This window comes from Gracilinanus agilis, chromosome 1 (assembly GCF_016433145.1).
Source record: "Gracilinanus agilis isolate LMUSP501 chromosome 1, AgileGrace, whole genome shotgun sequence".
NCBI lineage: Eukaryota > Metazoa > Chordata > Mammalia > Didelphimorphia > Didelphidae > Gracilinanus > Gracilinanus agilis.
In genome coordinates, this window is record NC_058130.1 from 210,715,900 (window position 1) to 210,738,448 (window position 22,549).

The 22,549-nt window shown below is 34.2% G+C and overlaps 1 protein-coding gene across 1 annotated transcript in view; it reads left to right on the forward strand.

The window, feature by feature from the left end:
* MAD1L1 (mitotic arrest deficient 1 like 1) overlaps nucleotides 1-22,549 on the forward strand; it is a 941,076-nt gene that overhangs the window by 287,910 nt on the left and 630,617 nt on the right. The window contains exon 12 of the mRNA XM_044659988.1: nucleotides 8,986-9,130. Coding sequence (XP_044515923.1) covers nucleotides 8,986-9,130 — 145 coding nt within the window. The remainder of the gene's footprint in view (nucleotides 1-8,985; nucleotides 9,131-22,549) is intronic.

The following is a 22,549-nucleotide window of genomic DNA, read 5'->3' on the forward strand; positions in this document are numbered from 1 at the left end:
GATAAATAATGATTATATATGTACTTCCAGTACAAGATGAGAAAAAGGAAAAATCAATTGCTCTAATTAAAAAAAATGTTTTAAAAATCAAAAAATATATATATAGCTTAGAACTAGAAGGGTTATGTTACCCTAAAATGAGATTTTCTGTGAGAGAAAGTGGGTTTTACAAAATAGCAGATTCACAATGCACATTCAAATAGAGTACCATATTTCTAATAACACATTTTAAAACAATAAACAATGATGTTAAAAAAATCATATACTTGTTACAACTTTTAAACCTTGGCTAACAGTTTCACAACAAATTCTGTTACTGCTTCCATATAAAAACCTGATATTAAAAAAAAAAAAACCTTCTGGTCTAAATTATCCTCAAGAATTCTAGACCCTTCTGATAAAAGAGGCTAAAACATAGACTAATATAAAAAAATATAAGACAACAATTCTTCACAATAAAATATATAAAGCTCATCCTTTAAGACAACAATTCTTTAAAATAAATACATAAATACCTTATAATTTATACAGAAGAGTATTAAGCATCTAAATTAAATTTTTAAAAGACCTCTGATAAAATTACAATTTAAATCTCAAGCCAAGCACCAAACTCTCCAAGGCTGAACACAATTGAGGCAATTTAAAATGTGTAACTTTCAAATGGTAGGAGAACATAGCATTGTTGTTGATTACAGTAAAAATGAAACCTGAAATAAATAGGAAATATAATATGAGTAGCAGATATCAAGCTATACCATCAAAAAAAACCCTCTTCTATCGGTTTTAATAGATTTTTTTCATTATTTGGGAGTTACTATAAAATCATAAACAGACTTAATCTAGCATCCACAAACTACATTAACTTAAAATGATTTAGTGCAACAGGAAAATCAAGGAAATAAGCAAGATTAATTTACAAAACTAATTAGCAAAATACAATGAGATAGTCTCTTTAAAACAAATAAAACTCATTCAGTTCCGCGGTTTAAAAGTTCACCCCTGGTTCAATTTAAGGTTCTTCAAATTGAGTTCTGCTGAGTTTAAGGAGTTTTTTTTTGTTGTTTTTTTTTTTTAATTTCAAAGTTCTGAGCAGGTATGGGGGTGAATATTTCTTCCCCTGAGTTCAGTTTTTAATAATCGCAAAAGTTTGAATAGGCCAAGCGCCTGAGAGGTTCAGAGGCTAGGTCCACGTGGGCTCAGGGTTAGAGAAAAGCTTAGGTCAATTTTGTAGAAAATCCCAAGTGTAGAGCTTGTGGGAGGTGCCTAAATTAGGTCTTTAGAGAAACACGTGGAAGGCTAGAAATAGGGAGAAAGGGGAATATACTTCCCAAATTCTTTAGTGGTAGAGTTGAAGCTGAATCTAGGCATTGGGCAAGTCAGGGTAGGGGTAGCTTCTTGGAAATCTCAGGATTCCTGATTCACAGAAATGGAGTCAGGAAAAGCAGCGGAGATCACAGGGACTGGAACACTGGCAGGCTTGTAGTCAGGAAGTGGTAGGAGTGGAGATCAGGTCAGGAGTCAGGAGATCAGCGACAGAGACACAGTGGCTGGGCTCTGGCATTTTAGTTTTAAAGCCCAAATCCAGAATCAGCTGGCCTTACCTCCCAAGGTGGTTTAGGCTTCACTGGCTGGCTGAGTCCCGCCTGAGGCAAAAACCTGCTGTTGCTTTTAGCAAAAGCATGGCGAGGAAAGCCATTTTCCTTTTTTAAAAAATTGCCCAAAAAAGCTGAGTAAGATGGCCAAAAAACAGGCATGGCTCTCTTTAGGCTATCTGGAAAATTGAGTGTTCGAATTTTGACCTTCTGGTTTGCCAAACTGTTATGATTAAAAATGATGAGGGCCAAAATCAAAAGGGAGAATAGTATTTTAATAAAAGCCATGCTAATAGAGATAAACTGACCACGAGCCTGTAAGAAACCTATTCCAACCTCACCTCTGCCATTTTCCTCTCCTCTCTCCGACCACTCAGGTAGGTAAAGAGGAAATTCAAAGTCACTTCCCCCCTATTTAAAACAGTCCCTCACCTTGAATACGTAATCCAAAACCCATTGGACCACGGGAAATGTAGTTTTAAGGACCCCCACAGGTCCACAGAAATTTGTCAAACACTATATTGAGATTCAATCCTTCCAAATAGAACCCCAGGTGATTTTAACTAACACAAGGTATATACTGTTTATTATTTTTAGGAAGGGTCCTTCTATTCCTATACTTTTCAATGTTTTCAATAGGAATGGATGCTGTATTTTGTCAAAGGCTTTTTCAGCATCTATTGAGATAATCATGTGATTTTTGTTTGTTAGACTGTTGATATGGTCAATTATTTGGATGGTTTTCCTAATGTTGAACCATCCTTGCATTCCTGGTATAAATCCCACCTGATCATGGTGGATGATCTTCTTAATTACTTGCTGGAGTCTCTTTGGTAGTATTCTTTTTAAGATTTTTGCATCTATGTTCATTAGGGAGATTGGTCTGTAGTTTACTTTCTCTGTTTTTGATCTACCTGGCTTTGGGATCAGTGCCATATTTGTGTCATGAAAGGAATTTGGTAGGACTCCTTCTTTGCTTATCATATCAAATAATTTGTATAGTATTGGGATTAGTTGCTCTTTGAATGTCTGATAGAATTCTCTTGTGAATCCATCAGGTCCTGGTGGTTTTTTCTTAGGGAGTTCTTTGATGGCTTGTTCAATTTCTTTTTCTGATATGGGATTATTTAGGTATTCTATTTCTTCTGCTGTTAATCTAGGCAATTTGTATCTTTTGTAAATATTCATCCATATCTCCTAAATTGTTATATTTATTGCCATATAATTGGGTGAAATAGTTCTTTATGATTGCCTTAATTTCCCCTTCATTAGAGGTGAGGTCTCCCTTTTCATTTTTAATACTGTCAATTTGGTTTTCTTCTTTCCTTTTTCTTATTAGATTGACCAGTTCTTTGTCAATTTTATCTGTTTTTTGCAAAATTCCAGCTTCTAGTCTTATTTATTAATTCAATAGTTCTTTTACTTTCAATTTTATTAATTTCTATGGTAGATATTTGTTTGCACATCTTATTTCTCTTACTAGATTCTAAGCAACTTTTCTTCCTCATCTTTATATCTCAGTTCCTGCCTATCCTGATGTCTTGCTATATATGATGTGTGCCTAACAAATATTTGCTAAATAGATATTGTGTGAATTCAGTCTGTATTGTTTTCTCTATCAATTGATATATCACTGGGACCTTTAGAGGGAGAAGTTCCAGTTGAAGATAAGGTTGAAAGCTAGGTTGAGGACTCAGATATGACTGAGAGGATAGGAATTGGAGGCAATGAATATAGAACAGTAGTTTTTAAAGTATATTCTGGGACACCTCAGTCATCTGCAAACCATTTCTAGGAATGCAAGATGTCAGAACTATTTCCAAAATCATCCTAAAATGTTTTCATTTCTTACATGGTAAATAGGAACAGAAGTACCCCACATAAACAAAAACTTTTGGGAATCCCCTAATTTTTAAGAGAGTAAATGGGTCTTGAGGTGAAAATGTTTGAGAAAATTGATGATACTAACTATTATTTTCTAAAAAACAAAGCCTTAAAATAATACAGCATACTACATTCATACATCTTCTACCTTTGCAAAGGAGTGAGATGGGGATATTTTCTCATTAGTTCTTTCAGACCATCCATATTTGTTCTTTGTATTTTTGCAGTAGTAAATTTTTTTTATTGTTTTGTGTTTCTTTACATTTACATTGTTGTAGTCATGGTTTATAGCATTGGCCTTTATTCTCCTATCAAATCATGTAAATGTTTCCATGTTTCTCAGTATTCCTGTATTTAAAAAAAATAGTGTGATAATATTCCATTGTAGTAATATACCAAAGTTTGTTTTGCCATTCACCAATAGACAACCATCTATCTTGTTTTTTGTTCTTTCTTCCCATAAAAATTGCTGCTATCACTATTTGGGTGTATGTATGGGATTTTCTTTTTACCCATAACCTTTGGCAAAAGGATTTCAATTAATGTCTAATGACTTTGCTTCCCTTCTGTGATAGCATATAATTGGTTAATGTGCTATCAGTACATACTATCATGGTCTTTTATCCTTTACTATCCTGGTAAAGCAAAGCCCTGAAACTACAATAGGTATCTTACTAAGGTATGACATTTTGACTTCCTCATTTCTTTTTATTGCTCTTCTCTTTTTAAGCCGTACCATATTCCTCCTGGAAATGAAGGAAAGGGAAATAAATTGCTACCCCCATCAAACCTTTTCTTTCGCTTTGAGTATTTGTGGAGTTTTATTCAGATTTGAGTAAATGTCCTGCCCTTCAATTAGTTTTTCTTGGAACAATCTTTCCTTAACATGGGGGAAGAGTTATGTAATGCATGTCGCAACATTCTGGAGTAACATAAAATATGAATCTCTCTTTTTGGTTTAGTTATGATGACAGTGATTTGCTCTCTTTTACCCTGTATAGCATCTAGTATAGCACCAAATGGAGACTTGACCAGAATTTGATCCAGACTATGGCTTCCCATTCACCTTCATAGAATACATGTTTTATTGATTATATCCACCATATCTTTTTTCATTATTGATATTTAATATTAATCTGACAGTCTGCTAGGTTTATAGGACCTGGTCACTCTCCCCCCCCCCCCCCCCAACCCTTACCTTCTATCTTAGAATTAATACTTTGTATTTGTTCCAAAGGAGAAGAGTGGTAAGTACTGGGAATGGGGTTAAGTGAATTGCCCAGGGTCACATAGCTAGGAAGTATCTGAGGGTAGATTTGAACCCAGGACCTCCCATCTCTGGCCCTCAGTTTACTGAGTTACCTAACTCTCTTCCTCTTCTCCCTCTCACCCCAACACCTCTTCCCCCAGTTAATTTTTGAAATGAATGTCAAAATCTCTGGTTCTTTAGGAGTTCTCCATCTCCATCCTCCTTCCCCACCCCCAAATCCATTTTGTTGCTTTGGTGTTTTTGGGTGGGGGGGTGCCATTTCATTTTTCTTAATTGCTGTATTTCTTTTTGTGATGTAGACAGGACAGAAGATTTGGGAGTTGGTAAGAATCACAAAAAGGGAAAGTGAAACTTGGTGGTTCATGTGAGGGAAGGAGTATAAAGGAGCAGTTCATTCAAGGATGTCATTAAAATGTTTCCTACAGCCTTTGAATTCATTGTCTCCTTTCATTGTTCCTTCAAAGAAGAGTCTTAGAAACAAAGTTTTCTCATGAAGATTACATTAAAGTGGACTTGGAAGTACAAAGATGGATTCTCAAAAGCCCAGACCCTGCTTCCATTCAGTATATGGCAGCTCAGATAAGTCCTTGATCAATAAATACACCCAGCTTTTTCTTTAAGAACTAAGATTTATTTTTGAACTCTTAAAGGTTCATGGAAATATCACTGACCGCAGAGTTCAACTTAAGCATGGAAAAGGGGATTTAATTTTTTATGAGTTTGTTTTTGCTCTTTTCCTTTGTAACAAAGGTTTGGTTTGACTGGTGACTACATGCTCAACACAATGAAATCTTGGCAGATAACACAATGGATCAATGCTCTTGAGATTTGGTAGCCAGAATTTCTTTGAATGGTGACGAAAGTTTATTTGAACATTCATCCTTGTGAGGCTATGTAATCTTCTTCATAGTTAACAGAATTTGTTGCCACATTCATATAAGACTTGCAATGGGAAAGCCACTTAATGACAGAAGGTTTAAAAATCTATTAAGGACTCATTTGAGAGGATTTCTAAGAAAGAGAGGCTAAATATTCTCTTACGTTTTTCTTTTTTCCATGCCTAAGTTGAACTTGCCTGCCTTGTGAGAGCTTCCATTCAAATAGAAGATATGTGTTTTATGAGTATGTATAGGTGTGAGTGTATCTGTCAGTTGGTGTTTACACGTTCATGCACATATAGGATAAAATCAAACCAAGATATATCTGATACAGAAGATAGTTGTCATGGCTGGATATTGAAGGCCTGTTTGCAAGTAGGCTATTTGGTCTCCCAGTAGACAACTTTTGCTGGAGAAAGAGGCACTACCGGTGTATAGCTACTATATATCCATAGTCAACTACTTCCTGAATTTGCTCTCTTATATTCTTGTCTGTTTCCCCTGATCCCAACGTAATGCTTTTTTTACCTTTTTTATAGAATTTTTTCTATTTTTAGAAAAATTTTCCATGTTTACATGATTCCTGTTTTTACTTTCCCCCTCATCCCCTCAAACTCCCCCTCCCCATAGCCAACACCCATTTCTACTGGTTTTATCATGTGTCATCAATCAAGACTTTTTTTGATTTGTTCCAGATTCAAATATTGAGGGTTTGATTCCAGAGTGCTAACTTGACTAGCTTTCTTGATTTCTCCCTTTGCTTTGGATAGTGTTAACTTTGCTTTCCTAACCCATGGTGGTATCTTCTCTTGGATTATAAAGACCATAGTAATTCCCCAGAAAAGTAACTTTAAACTCCCTCCCCTCCCCCTGCTTTAAATAGCTCCTTAGACATTTTTATTCTTTAATATTACCTCAGTGTGATTTGTAACTGTGGTACATAAGTGAAAGGTAACTTATTTAACTAGATTCAATATTTAAAATATATTAATGCAAATCAGATAGTATGCTATCTAGGAAGAGAACCAGGATGACATACAATTTACCTTGTTCATATAATGGCAGGTGAGGGTGGTGGTGGTCTATCATTTACTTAATTATCTCCCTTCCATTATCTATTTTTTTGGTTTGTTATGTAGGAAGGCTCAGATAGAATTGTTAATGAGACTCTGAAGACCATAGGCTTAGAAAAAACAATGTTACAAGTTTCTATGGGTAATAAGCAATAGTTAAAATGATTTATCATCAACTACATATGTGATTTAGGTAATGTCTGAATGATATTATGGTGGGGATTTGAGACATTAAGGTAGATTCTGACCAGAATGTACTGCTTAATGAAGTTGGTCAGCCTATCATATGGGGTTTATGACTGTATGTGATATCTTGTAGAATAGAAAATTTCTTTAGATTTGCATGTATTCTTAAATTATATAGTCAGTAACCATAGAGGTACAATAGGTTATCCCCCTCCATTTTACAAGAAAGTCAAATAATTAAGATTCAGAGAGATAATTGCCCAAGTCATCCCCACTTTGTCCAGGGCTGCTACTTAATGATTGTGCAGCTCATTGGAACTTCTTTGCTCTACAATATCAGAATAGCTAGTGTTTCTAAGATTTGCTCATAGGAGGTTTTAAAAAAAGCCCCAAACAACCCAAATACTATCACTATTGTTTTGCATGTTCTGCTTAAAACGTCAGAGATATTTACTTGTTTTGTTTTTCCATTTGTACTATCTTAAATTTGCTTCCCCTTGTTGCTTTCAGCATTTTGTAAGATTTAATTTGGGGGCCAGGGAATTGGCTATGTAGTATGTGAAAGGCCAGTTGTGCTTTTCAGTCCCCTACCGCCCCTCATAATGAATTGAGTTACATTATGGCCTTTGTATGTGTAACTAATTAAAAGAGAGCCAACAATTTGGTGGCATTTTTCTAATTAAATTACCCAATTTTGAACAGTTATTTAAAGCTCTTGTGAACTTCCCCCACCTGAATACCATGATGAAAAGAGCCGATTTCACAGTTCTTGATTATTAAATTGGTCTATAAATAGTTTGAATTTGAACTGGAACTCAAAATAGCCTTTTAATTTGTTTCAAATGAATATTTTTGAATATATTTCAGTTTTAAGTGTCTTCATGAGAGCGACTGAGGCAGAACAGATACCTAGAAATGATGAAGAAAATAACTGACTAAGCATTTTTTGTTTAGCCTCAGTGTTTGTCTTCCGAAGAGAAACAAAATGAAGTTTAACATCTTGGCACATGGAATCCAGACCTCACATTTATAGTTGCCTGGGATTTTGAATCTCTCTTTAATGGTTGTCCAAAGAATGTTTTAAAAAGAATATCCCAGAAAATGTTGATTTCTCTAAAAATTGGTATAGCTAGCTAGCTAGCTAATGGATTTATTTGTTGGATAGAGTATTTGGCTTAATCCTTTTTTCCTTTGTTTTTTTTTTATTGATTTGAATACTTTAATGTCTTTTCTTGGGAATATCCTTAGTCTATTATGGCAAAAAGTAGCATCTGGGAATTTTAAGTGTAAAGGAGAGATATTGAACTTTATCTACATATATTTAATAACATTATAGATCTTTCCAATTGGTCTTTCTATGAAGTACCATTCAGCTTTGTTTGGTGAAAATGAATGGACCTAATTCAGTTTTTCCCCCCTTCTAACCTTCCCATTTAGCTGTATTCTCAGGACACTTGACCCTCATTCATCTGTTCCCATAAATTTTCTTCACTTGTGGATATCATTCATCTTCATCACTTAAAGCTCCAAATGCTTTTCCTTTCTTTTAGAATGCATAGAACGTTTAGGGTACAGGAACTATGTGGATTGTGGTGTTAAATTACTATCATCCAAAACTGCACATCTGGGGCTATCTGTGATTCAAGTATGAAGTGTTTTGTTTGGTAATTTAGTGTATTCAATTCTCCTTTCCCCATCATTTGACATTTTTTTCTTTCCTTGCATACTTTTGATGTGAAAATCCCCCTCATGTTTTCTGGGTTTTTACAGGGTGTTGTTTGAATGCATAGTTTGAAATTGAGAAACTCCTGAAAGGAGTTAAGTAGCTATTCATAAGTAAGTAAATTGAATGAAAAAATATGCACATGCAAATCTATTTTCGGGTATAGTGATGGATAATGCTGTTTCTAAACCAAGAATGCTCCCATTTCATCCCTGGCTTGGTATATCTGGAATTTATGCTGACATCACCGAAACATTCCATATCCTAACCTGAGTGGCCTTCTTCCATATAGCCTTATCTTCATGTTGGCAGCCTGGGGAAGTATGGGCCAAGGTCATCTTTTTTCCTTTTTAAAAAATATCTTCTGGTTTTCTTTCAGTGCTCGTATATTGGAAAAGATGCGTCAGCAGTTACAAGAAGATTTACTTAAGGTCCAGAGTCAACTGGTAGATGAAAGGAAGAAGCGGGAGTACAACGAAGGCCTCGCTCGGCGTCTTCAGAAGCGAGTTTTCCTTTTGACAAAGGTAGCAGTTCAAGTTGGTGACTGAGTCAATTTATACAGCCCTTCTATACTAATTTTTGATATGAGAACTGGGAATTTGTAGAACCATATCATTTCTGCATTTTAGGGGACCTCAGAGTTGATCTAGTTTGTCTTTTAACAAAATAGGAATCCCTTATACGACATCTCTGCCAAATGCTCAACAAGCTTCTAGTCATATCCCAGTCTTGAAGAATCCACTATATCCCAAGGCATCCAGTTCCTATTTTGTACAGCTCTTACTATTTGGAGATTTTTATTTATAGGGAGTAAAAAAAAAAGAATCAGTACTTTTGAAATTTCTACCTATTGTCTCTACTTCTCCAATAGATTGAATTCATCCTCAAAATAACCTTCTTTTACTTGATAGTTAGTATCTTTCTTTCTATATCTTTGTTAAAAAATAAAATTGAGGATGGCTAGGTGGCTCAGTAGATTGCGTGCTTGTCCCTTGCATCACTAACTGCCTCTTGGGTATGACATATAAATAAATAGGGGGGAAAAAAAGGGTTATATGGGATAAGCACAGATAAGACACAGGAATGGCATGAGGAATGATTTGGAAACTAATAGGAAAGTTGGGAATAGGAGAAGGTTTAAGCGAAAGACATTGAGTTCTACTCAAAACACGATGAATTTGAAATTCTACTAGTATCCAGTATGTCATACCCTATTTATCCTGTATATAGTTTGCATTGTTTTTTTTTCTCCATTAGATTGTGAACTTCTTGAGCACAGGTTCTGTCTTTTCCCTTTCTTATCTCTGTTAGTTGACCTTGTTTCATCTTACTCTTACTTCCCTGGATTCTTGTGCTGACCTCTGTCTCCCAGGGTTAGGATTGCTTCCATCTTTAGATCACTAGTGCATTTCAAGAGAGAATATTAGGAGTGTACCTAATGGTGCTCTTGTGCTTGTCTGAATCTTTTCTTATTCCATCTGCTTCATTATATTTCCCTCCTCATCACAGTCACTAACTTTAGCTATTGGTGAAGCTTTTAGACTTGGCTGTCTTCTCTTCTTCCTCTATTCTAGTTTCCTTAGTAATCTTATTAGCTCCCACATTCAATCATCAATGTCTTTCGCTTAAACCTTCTCCTATTCCCAACTTTCCTATTATGATCTGGCACATTGCCATCCTCCAAATTACTAAATCATCCTCCAAATCATTCCTCATGCCATTCCTGTGTCTTATCTGTGCTTATCCCATATAACCAATATGTTATTAAATATTTTTCTTTCTTCTTTCAGATCTTCTCTTGTATGTGTCTCCTTTTCAACATGCTGTTGCCAGCCTTGTACAGACTCTTATCATGTCTTCACTATTGCAGTAGACTTCTCTTTAGTCTCTCTTACTAAAGCCTCTTCCCACCTGACTTCCCTCCATATATACCCAGTGATACTATTGCATTGATTTTCTTGTTGTTCCTTGAACATGGCATGCCCTCTCCCAATTCTGTGCCTTTTCACTAGTTGATTCTTACGCCTGAAAAACTTCCTCCTCCTTTCTTCCATTTCCTGGTTTCTTAGACCTTTTTCAAGACTTACCTCAGATTCCTCCTTTTGTTGGAGGCTTTTCTGGTTTTGCATTTTTTTCCCAATCTTTGCTACTGCCTTCCTTCTAAGGTAGTAGGCACACTTAATAAATCTTTGTTGATCATCATACTTTTCTGTGCACATGCTGTACATCTCCATTTTCCCAAGTTGCTCCTTAGGTAGAGGGTATATATACTTTTTATCTCTGTCCCTCTAGCACCTAGCATATTGCCTTTTCTGTAACAATAGTAATTGTTCTTGTGATTTCACTGGTTTAAGAAATTTCAAGATATTCATTCTTTCCTTACACATCAGGAACTTCTCTGTAACTTCTTGTGTTGAAGAGTTGCCTAGAGTGTTGAAATGTTAAGTGACTTGCCTGAAATCACAGAGTCAGTATGTCTCAAACCTGGCACTTAAACCCAGGTCATTCTGGCATTAAGGTTAGCTATCAACTATTCTATTCTATGTTTACATAATACTAGCTTAATATTTTTTCTTTGATTGTGGAATTTTACTTGGTGAGGTAAATAAATGATCTTACTGTCCAATATATTATATATCCTGGGTTCACTCTTTCTCTCGTCAATTTTTGCCCCATCCTTTCGATTATAAGGACCATTCTCTTTCATGAGAAATTTACAGCAAAATCATTGTTAAATAATTCTTTCTTCTATTATATTATTTTTGAACATCAGTTCTTTTCTTTCATTTTTTCCTGCCTCCATTATTCAAAATAAATAATTCTTTTATTGAACTTAACATTTGCTAAAAGCTTCATTCCTGGTCTGTGTATTTCTTGACATTATTTTTTATGGGACTATGTCATTCTTGTATTTACTTTGCTTTTGTATCCTTTTGCATATATTAACTGATAATGTTCAGTGAGTTCCCAGTGTATTCATTTTGGTTTCGTTTGACATTCCTTCCTTTTTCTCTTTTTTGAATTGATTACAACATAAGTACTTTATTTTTGAAAGCCTTTTCTCTTTTAAAGTTTAATTTTTATTTATTTTGTTACATTTTCCCCAATTATATGTAAAAAAATTTTTATCAACTAGTTTAAAAAATTTTGAGTTTCTAATTCTTTCTCTCCTTCTCTACTCCTTCCACTTCCCTGAAAATGCAAGCAATCTGATATCAGTTATGCATATTAAGTCATGCAAAAAAACAGTTCCATTATAGTCATGTTGTAAGAGAAAAGAAATAGAATAAAACAATAAAAATAAAGTTTTTTTTTTTAAAGTATGTTTCAGTTTACATTCAGAGTTCATTAGTTCTCTCTCACTGGAGGTGGATAGTATTTTTCAGAATGGATTCTTTGGAATTGTTTTGGAGCATTGTCTTGATCACAGTAGCTAAGTCTTTCATAGTTGATCATCCTTAAAGTATTTCTATTAATCTTCAAAATGTTCTCCTTGTTCTACTTAATTCACTTTGTATCAGTCCATATAAGCCTTTACAAGTTTTTCTGAGACTGTCCTGCTCATCTTTTCATCTAGCCCAGTTGTATTTCATCACAGTCATTTACATTTACCACAACTTGTTCAGCCATTCTCCAATTGATGAGTATTCCCTGGATGTCAATTCTTTGCCATCACAAAGAGAGCTATTATAAATATGTTTGTACATATTGATCTTTTCCCTTTTCTTTTATCTCTTTGGGATAATAATAGTAGTGATATAGGACATAGTTCCAAATTGTTCTCAAGACTGGTCAAACTAATTCACAACTCCATCAACTGTGCATTAGTATCCCAATTTTTCCATATTCTTTTAAGCATTTGTCATTTTCTGAGTCATTTTAACTTAAATTTCTCTAATTATTTGTTATTTAGAATTTTTTTATATACCTATTGAGTTTTCTGAAAACCACCTATTCATATTCTTTGACTGTTTTTCAATTAGTTCAATTAATTCAATTTTCAATTCAATTCTTATTTTTATAAATTTGACTGCATTCCCTATATATTCGAGAAATGAAGTCTTTATAGAGAAACTTCCTATAACAACCCCTTTTTCCTTCTAATTTTTGCTGCATTAGTTTTGTTTGTATAAAAGTTTTTTAGATTCATGTAATCAAAATTACTTTTTTTACTTCTTACATCCTTCTGTGTCTCATTTTTGGTCATAAACGACTGCCTTATTCATAGATCTGACAGGTACATTTTTCTATCCTTCTGTAATTTATTTTTGTCTAAAACATTTATTTTGACTTTTTCTTAATATATGGTGTTTTTACACACTTATACGCACACACACACACACACACACACACACACACACACACACACACACACACACACACACACATACCCCTTAGTATATATATTGGTGCTCTCTTCCTAGTTTCTGCCAAATTGTTTTCCAGGCCTCCAAGCAATTTTTGTCACATGCTAAGTTCTCACCCCCAAAACTTGGATCTTTGAGTTTATCAGATACTAGATTACTATGGTCATTTACTGCTGTGTATTGTTTATCTAATTTATTCCACTAATCCAACACTCTTTCTTAGCCAGTACCAAATTGTTTTGATGATTACCATTTGATTACCATTTTGTAATTGAAATCAAGAACTACTGGGTCACCTTCCTTAATATTTTCTATTCTATTTTCATTGATTTTTTTTGATATTCTTGACCTTTTGTTCTTTTAGAAGAATTTTATTACTATATATTTTTGGTCCTATAAATGCTTATTTGTTAGTTTGATTGATGGAGCACTGAATAAGCAAATTAACTTAGGTAGAATTGTTTTACCATCTCTCTTTAACCAACTTGTTCACCATTAACTTGTAGAGTTCTGGCTGTCCTTTTCCTTTTCACTTCGAAATTCACTGTCTGAAAGTGTAGGACTACATTTAAAAGCCTATTCAATGTCTACTTCCTTACCTTTAAAGAATTCTGTAATGTCTTGGTAAATTCTTCCCAGTTTTTGTGTTATTTTTTCTTTTATCTCCTTATCATTCAGGATGAATTTGAAGGAAGCAGTTCTTCTTATTGCTTTCCTTACCATATAAAAAATGAAAATATGTTTTAAGCCAAATCAAGAATTTCCAATTTTCCCTGCTGTTTTTAGAGACCTAATAGTCAATATATATTTCTTAAGCAATTCATTTTAGAGACCTCTTGGTTTCCGTTATCTCTTTCTGGTTATTGGTCTCTAATTACCTTTAGGCCAAAGTAGTCTTAGAAAAAATATTAGAATGTTCATTTGACTTTTCCTCAGATTCTAGCTTTTACTTGAAAAATTATTATTGGATTACTAATCAGTACTTTTAGGGCCCTGGATTCCATGTACCTTAACTTTCCTATTGAAGCAATGACTCTTCCTCTTAGTATGCATTGAGCAAAACTGTTATTATTCAATAAGTTCAGATTAAATTTTAGTAAGCTTGAGGCCCGGGTTATAGAGATGGAAATTGTATCCTGTTTCAAGATGCTCTTGGGAACTCAGTTTTCCTCTGAAGGGGCAAAATATTTTCCTGCTCCTGGCTCCATCTGCGGGGGTTGACTGTAGCATCCTGATTTCCTTTAATTGTTTTGTGCCCAGTTCTGTAATTTTGGGTCTCTGCTGAGTTGAAGAGGCTCTGATGTCTGGCATGGTAAGCAGGGCTTGCTGGAGCGTAAATTAGTGTTTTGTGAGAGGTTGTTATTTAAAATGTTGTCTTGGACTCCAGTATTTCATAGCATGAGGGAGAAATACTAGAAAAAGACAAAAGCTGTACCTTTGTGCTCCCTTTAAGATGAGACGTTCAGATTGTTGGGTTGAAACTACTCTGGTTCTATAGGCCTTAACCTTCTCTGGGCTTTTGGTAAAAATGAAATACTACAGAAGCTGCTACTGATAAACATTTACGTTTTTTCAAACATTGAAAACAGAAGCAAAGGTGCTTGTTGGTAAAATCCTTCTAGATGGATAAAAGTCTCATCTCATCAAGTGAAGCATCTGTTTTTCCCTCCATTTTTATTTTAGAAAGGGCTCTACAAAACAGTATTATTAGTATTAGGCCCATGGATAGAAAGCTATTATTTTTTTCTATGAAATCTTTTCAAACAACTGAAGCTTTTAGTGTCTTGGATCACAATCTTAGGTTAGAGTTTTTTTGGGGGGGGGGTTCAGTGACAAATTCGATTCTACATATACTCATGTATATGTACATACCTTCATATGTACATATGTATATCTGTATAGGAGACTTTGCAAGATTTGATCAATTGTTAGTCATCATGTGGTAGTAGTTTATTAAACTATAGTTCTCATTTCAGTGAATCTTTGTAGAGAAGCTGATTTTGACCCAGAAAAATGAAATATTGTGGAAGATATTATTTAAGATATAGAGATGACATGAATTTCCATCTTAGTAAAATTCACAGTAATTTAAAGCAACCATGTATCCTAAAGCCAGGTTGAGTAAGCATACATATGATAATATCAGTGCTTTGCAACATCCTTCAATAAAGTGACCATTATCTTATCATTATCTACGAGAGAATAAACCTGGGTAAAAAAATATTGCTTTTCCTTCTTAACTTGAAATCATTTCAAATGAAGCTGTTGTGGGGATAAATTGCTTTAGTTTATTTCATAGTTTAAAAATAATAAATTTGATCATTAAAAATTTTTTTTTAAATCTTTAGTGGATTTTAAAGTTTATCAAATGTAAGCTCTTTACTTTTCAGAAGACAAATGAAATCCAAAGGGTTGAAGCAACTTTGTAGAAGGTTGGTCCTGTGTGAGTAGCAGATCTGTGTTTACAATTCAGATCTTCTGTTCTCAGGCAAGAACATTTCCCTCTAACCTATTCTTTGCATAGTTTGAGCTTGGTTTGAATAGATTTCTTATGAGATCATGAATTCTTAGACTTGGAGCTGGAATGAACCTAAACTCTCCATTTTCCAAATGAAATCTTCCTTTGACCTCTTATTATTCTACCTCTATTATAAATGTCTTAAGACAGCCATTTTCCTTCAATGGTCATGGCATAGTAGATTATTTTTACTTGACAGTCTCAAGGTTGAAGATATCTCTAGAGTAACCCAGGAAGAAATCTCCATTTTTTCTCTTAGGAATGTTGTCTCCTTTAACCTGGACATGGTAGATGCCAGTAGTTTCTGCAGTGCTTTATAGCTGAGTGATATCAGGATTTCAACAAAAAATTTTAAGATAATAAGTTTGTGTTTATGCATACAGATGCACATTGGTAGGTTTAGAATACATTATCTTACAAAACAAGCTCTTCCTTCATTGACCTTCTCTTAACCACCCTAAAACTTAAATCTATTGACTAAGTGAAAAAAGAGCTATATGGCTACTGAGATGCCTTCTAGCTCCCAGATTCTGTGGGCTTATGATTCTTTGACTTTGATTCTTTTAACACTTGATTGCTTCAATTTACCTAATGTCAGGTGTCAGAAAACTGCTTTTCAGGACCAAATGAGATGCAGTATGCAATTAATTGGAAATCTTTTGTGGGCTTAAAGCAAAGTATAAGTTTTTGTCATTTCTTATGTGGGATGACTATATAAGCTATTGAATTTTCTAAATATATTATTTGAGACTTTTATCTTTCATTCTTGCTTGAAGAATTTCTGTCCTTCTACTTCACTAATGTGAATTCCAAAGGCAGAAATTTTCCATTCCTGTGTTCCTTATCTCAAGTTAATTGATGATTATAGTTTATTTGGTTCAAACCTGGCTTCACCCAGACTTGGACTTTATATTGGGAGCGATGGTTTGAGTTAGAGATTAAGTCAGTATTGATTAACTAGCACTGGCTGATTATTTATTCAGATTGTCCCTAGAAAGCATATTTCAGAAAGATCAATACCGATCCTAAGAGTAACTCCTGTGGCTCAGAACTGCCAGGATCCATCAAATAGAGTAGTGTGATTAAACTATTCATTGAGCGTAGTAGATGGAAAACATATGGGTTGATTTGCCTCCTGATTGATAGGTACATATGTCAGTTCTCACCAAAGGCTTCTGAACCAGTATAACCAACTATATTTCCTAGGCATAATGGGCAGCACTACTGGTGCAATTCCACTGTGTTGGATCCTGAATTTCTCATGCTAGACTCTTTCTTTATCTCCTTATTTAGAAAAAAAACTTCAAACTTTGGTGTCTTAGAACTTGAGAATTTAATCACTACTTGTCACCTCCCCCACTGTACTGAATACAGACAGTGATCCTTTCCACAATGTGGCAATCAAAGTTCTACCCAGTGTGCTTAGAGTCTTACTGTGCCTGATATAGTGTCTGAATAACTTATGCTGATTTGTGCTCCCTCGCTCTGTATTTTCATCTTAAGATCTTATTTGCATGCTTGACATTTAAATATACTGTGTTTGGAATGTGCAATTTTATTTTGAGACCTTTATTAAGTAGCTCCAGTCTAAGGGTTTAATTGTTACTGATAGCTAAGAGTATAATTACCTTGGTAAAATATCATGACTATATTAAGCAAATGGAAATTGGCTTCTGGAATTGGGTGAACACAAACCATTTTCCTATTTGATCTGAGCTATTTCAAGGATGCTACTAATATTTAGCAATACAATTGCAGAATTCTATTATTACGTATTTTAAAAAATGTATAAATACTAATTTCCTCTGAGAAAAAATATCATTATACAAACAAAAAACTTACAATTAACTAAATAGAAATTTCCATGAATAGAAGCATCTCTGGCAGAACCAAGCCCATTTAATCAAAAGAAATTTCAGTGTCAAAATAATCTGACTGCAATGGCACCTTATTTGTATAAATTAGTAGGGTAGAAATAAATTCAGCATTGTGCTTATTCACAGTGTTCATATTTCACTGTAACTTGAAACAACTTAATGTGATAAACATGTTGATTGATAAATTACCATGACCTGAATAGTTGAATTTTGAAGGGAGAAAATTATCCAAAGTATTGATGGAGTTTCTTTACTTGAAATAAATTGTTAGACCGACGTTTGGGGAAGGTTTAAATAATCATAGACAGCATTATGTGGTCAAGGATCGAATCCAACTTTAGTTAGTAGGTTTGGGTAGTTTTTAAAGAAACAACAAGATAGCTGGGATAATGGGTAGAATTAATATAGTGAATTAGTATATTAAAAGAGATTAATTCTCCAGTATGCTATAACACTAGTTCAAGCTCATCTAACTACTGCAGAAATCTCATAATTGTTATGTTTGTACCTGTGATCTTTTCTTTTTAGTATGTTTCTTTTGCCTTGCTACCACATTAATCTATTAAAATCATTGTGTCTAATTTTGCTACTTTCTTACTCAAAATACTTTATTAGATCCTTATCTGTATTAAAGTTTAAAATCTTTAATGCTTATTTTAATGGCACTAATCTTTCTTTTTGTCCATATCTCTTACTTTTCTCCTTTGTTTGTTCCATATTCTAACAATATTCTCTATTCCCCAAATTTGTCCTTTCCTCCGATTTTTGTACCCATACTTTTGTTTCTGTTAATCCTTTCCTCTATAACACATACTCATATTTCTTAGATGGAAAGTAAGGGCTTAAAAAAATAATACCCAGTTTTATTCCTTGTATCTGTAGCTATAACCTAGCAAAGTTCAATGTGCTTTTAAACTATTTAAGCTAATAAATAAATTTGTTTATTTATTTTTGAAAGCAGTTACTTTCTGTCTTAGCATCAACACTGTGTATTAGTTCCAAGGCAGAAGAGTAGTAATGGCTAGGCAATGGGGGTTAAGTGACTTGCCCAGGGTCATTCAGCTAGGAAGTGTCCAAGGTCAGATTTGAATCCAGGACCTGAGCCACTGAACTACCTCTCAATATATATTTATTAAGAAGAACCTTCCTTAGAAAGAGACATAGTTGCATTATCAATAAAAAATACCAACTTTAAATACTTAAATTCTCTTCTAAAGAGTTCAGTTCTTTGTTCAACTTTCACTAAAAGGAGGGAGAAGGCTTTCAAAATATTACCTGTGATTGTGTTTTCTTGCGATCAAAAAACATTCAAGGAATTTTCCCTAGAGAGAATTAAATAATTGTGGTCTAAAGAATAGTTTCATATTAGGATCTTTTCTACATGATGAAGAGTCTTAACGTGAAATGGTTATTAAAAATAGAGACTATTACAGATGAAGGATTTTATAGACTAGCAATACTGGAGGTTCTATTGGGACTCTTAATAATGGCAATTAGTTTTCCCAGTTTGCACATCTGCCCATTATATGAATATTCTATTTGAAGAGAACTGAACATCATTACATTAATGATGTACATTGGTCATATGCTTTTCATGTCCATTCCATTCTATTTGGTTTTCAAAAAAGAATTAGTTTCGATTATTGAGCAGGAAGTAATGCTCAAACATGGATCCCAGCCCTTGTTTTTGTAGTTCCCTAACTTTCAGTTATATGAAATGGTAGATCTGTCAGCCAATAAGCATTTAGTAAGTTCTGTTAAATGCCTCTTTGCCAAACCCTGGGACACAAGTGTGATAGTCCTTCCTCAAGAAACTTACATTTTATTGTGAGAAGCAATATTTATGTACATATAAGGTAAGTAATTATAAGATCTTTATCATCTAAAAACTAGATTATTTCAAAATAGTAGGAGGTATCAGTTCTTACAGGGCTCTGGAAAGACCTCATAAAGGAGGAGGCATTTTTGTTGAATTTTGAAGTGAGTTGGGGATTCCAAGGGTTGAAAGTGACAAGGTAGTGAGTGCATTGCAGGCATGATGAGACATTTCAGAAACACAACTAAGAAAAAAAAAACACTTTAAAAAGCATGTTCCATGTAATCAATTAATAAACATTAAGCACTTGCTATGTGCCAAGTCCTGTGAAAAGCCAATTCCTGTGGTTGGGACTAATTAGCGCATCCCATATTTGTATATCATTTTATAGATCACAGAAAATTTTCTTTGTAATTTTTCTGTGAGGTAGATAGTTCAAAAAGATGATTATCTCTCTTTTGCAGGTGACAGAAATGGGGTCATAGAGGTTATGCACTTGTTCAAGTACATAAAGCTAGTGATAGATAAAGTAATAGAAGCAAAGCCTTCTTCCAACTCCACGTTTAAGATTCTTTGCATTAAATTGTGTTAGAATCTGGGTCCTTTCATTATCATAGAGTGTTATACATTATAAAAATGCACAGTGTTATGTGCTTGGTTTGGGTACTTTTAGTCAAGTTGCAGCTGATTTTAGAAGTATAAAGAAGCTAGCCCCTCTTCCTTTTCCTCTTCAAGAGGAGATTTGATGAAGTTCTTTCATTTGTCAAGATTGTTTTACATTAATTGTTACTGTTAATAAAAGATCAAAATAAGAAAAACCAAGAGCAGAGTCTTACTTCATACCTTTAGTGATTTAGAACCAAATGAACCATTCATTTTTTAATTTAGGCAGCATGACCTGACCTCTCTTTGATAAAATCAAAGCTGGTGGTGGTAGATAATACTAGAGGCAACCAGGAGGGTAGGAACTATTATCTTTTATGACACTGAGGAAAATGTAATGTTTATGGAGTATGTATCAGCTATGTTTGCTAGCTGCTTAAAATTAAATTGGCTCTGAAAAATTGCCTTAATATCTGCAGTTCAATTTAATGGGGGGAAAGTACTATAATATCTCAAAAGAGAATTTGTTAAACAAAATATCGATGGTAAAGTAATTGGAAACTTGATACAGGTGGTTTTCCAGTGAACAGTGAAGCTTATAGTGGCAATTTGATATGTTAGTGAATTAAGTACCAGGTTGTTTTCCTTTTTGTTGACTTTATATGGCTTCTTCATATAGCAGAAGAAATGAAGAGTATTTTTTTCAAGTTGCATTTTTGGGGAAACTGTTCCCTCTATTGGTAGAAATAAAACTATTGCACAGATGTCTTTATTTAATGAAAATTTAGCCCCTGAACAATTTTGCTGTTAAGACAAATACAGTGATGAAGATGATAGATAGTGTGGGGGAAAAAACCCATGAGATATAGCTAAACACAACTCTAAGATCAAAATAAATTTTAAAGATGAACAAAATGCTGTAGTGTACAAAGGAAGGGAGAAGCAATTTACAATTTAGGTGAATAAGATGGCATGTTTCCCTAGTGACTGGAATTACTGGGTAACTTCTGGTATAGGTTCTGTTCTAGCAGGCTTGGGTAAGTTCCAGTCAAAAGTGATGAGAAAGGTAAAATGAATGTGGGGAGGAAGAAAGAGAGGGAGTTGAGGGAAGAAGAGCAATGTGATATCAAAGTTAGGTTGGAACATGGGATCAAGCAGCACAATACAGTGGAAAAAAATCTTTGATATAAAGTTGGAAGTCTTCTGTTCAAATCCCCTCTCTGTGCCTTAGTGCCTATATGACTTTGGGTAAGTCATTTCACTTTTTTAGATTTCATTTCCTCATCTGTAAAATAAAGGAGTTGTACTACATGGCCTCAAAGACTCTTCTTTGTAGGCCTTGGTGTCTGATCATAAGGAGGAGAAAGGAGATAGTGGTATGGCACCCAAGAACTAGCAGGCTTCTATTAGCCATGCCTTTTCTGATTTTGACTGACACACAATGAAGGACCTCTTCTTGGCCCCTTTCTTACCTCTAGTTCACAATCACATATATCTTCTCCCTTTCAAAAAACTCTACATAGGAGTTTCCAGCATAGAACTGTATCTATGCCTAAGAAGATCACTGAATGGTTTGTAAAGCACAAGCCTTATTTATACTATTTTTAAAAAATCCTATTTAACTTCGTCTTTAAAAACTTTAATTTTTTTTTTAAACCCTTACCTTCTGGCTCCAAGGCAGAAGACTGGTAAGGGTAGGCAATGGGGGTCAAATGACTTGCCCAGGGTCACACAGCTGGGAAGTGTCTGAGGCCAGATTTGAACCTAGGACCTCCCGTCTCTAGGCCTGACTCTCAATCCACTGAGCTACCCAGCTGCCCCCTTTAATTAGTTTTTTAATAAATCAGTATCATATATTTCCTTCCAACCTATCACATTTTTGAGTACCTTCATTTGAAAGGATATGATCTAATTCATGACAGTGTATTCTCATCTAACATTAATTACATAGATGTGACTTCAGGTTAGTAGTGTTCTTTTTCTTCTCAGAACTATCCTAATTTCAAGTCTTCTCACTATCCTAGTTTCCTTCCTGCAGATGACTTTTAGCTTGTAAAGATCTCCTTTGAAATGTGGCACTGGGAAGTGAATATAGTACTTTAGATGTTATCTGGCCAATGAGGTGGTTTTATATGTTTCTATAAATTGCATTTATAATTAATTTTTAAATAGAGAGATTTTTTCAACGTATCTATATCTTTTGCTGTTCTAATGCCCTGTGTTACTCAGATTATCTTTGCTTATATAGGGAGCTTGATAACAAGCTACTGAACTTTAAAGAGACCTTTCCATTGAGTGGTGGCAATCCCCTGTTGTTTCATAAATAAAGTATCAGATGGACACACTACTTCTTTTTATAGTATGCTATATAGATAGCAGAGATTATATGCCTTAGGAAAAATAATAAATACTTTCCACAGCTTTGAGAATAATCTACTATGGAGCATAATTATGTTTGTTAGATTTTTTATTTTTTATTATATGGTTTAAAAAATTCATTTTTGCTAATGTCTTAAAAAAGCCTGTTAAAAATGAAATTAAGAATTGGGATACATGGATTTGGACAATTTTGATAACAAAGGTAGACTATTATTTATTATACTGAAAGAATTTATTTTAGCAAAGATTTATTAAGCACTTAATAGTTTCAAGTCATTTCAAGATGCTGGGGGTTTTTTGGGAGGGGGAGGGAAAGTGTACTCTGAATTTCATTGGTGGTATCAACTCTCTGTCTTGATGAGTAGACTTCACTTAGAAGGTAG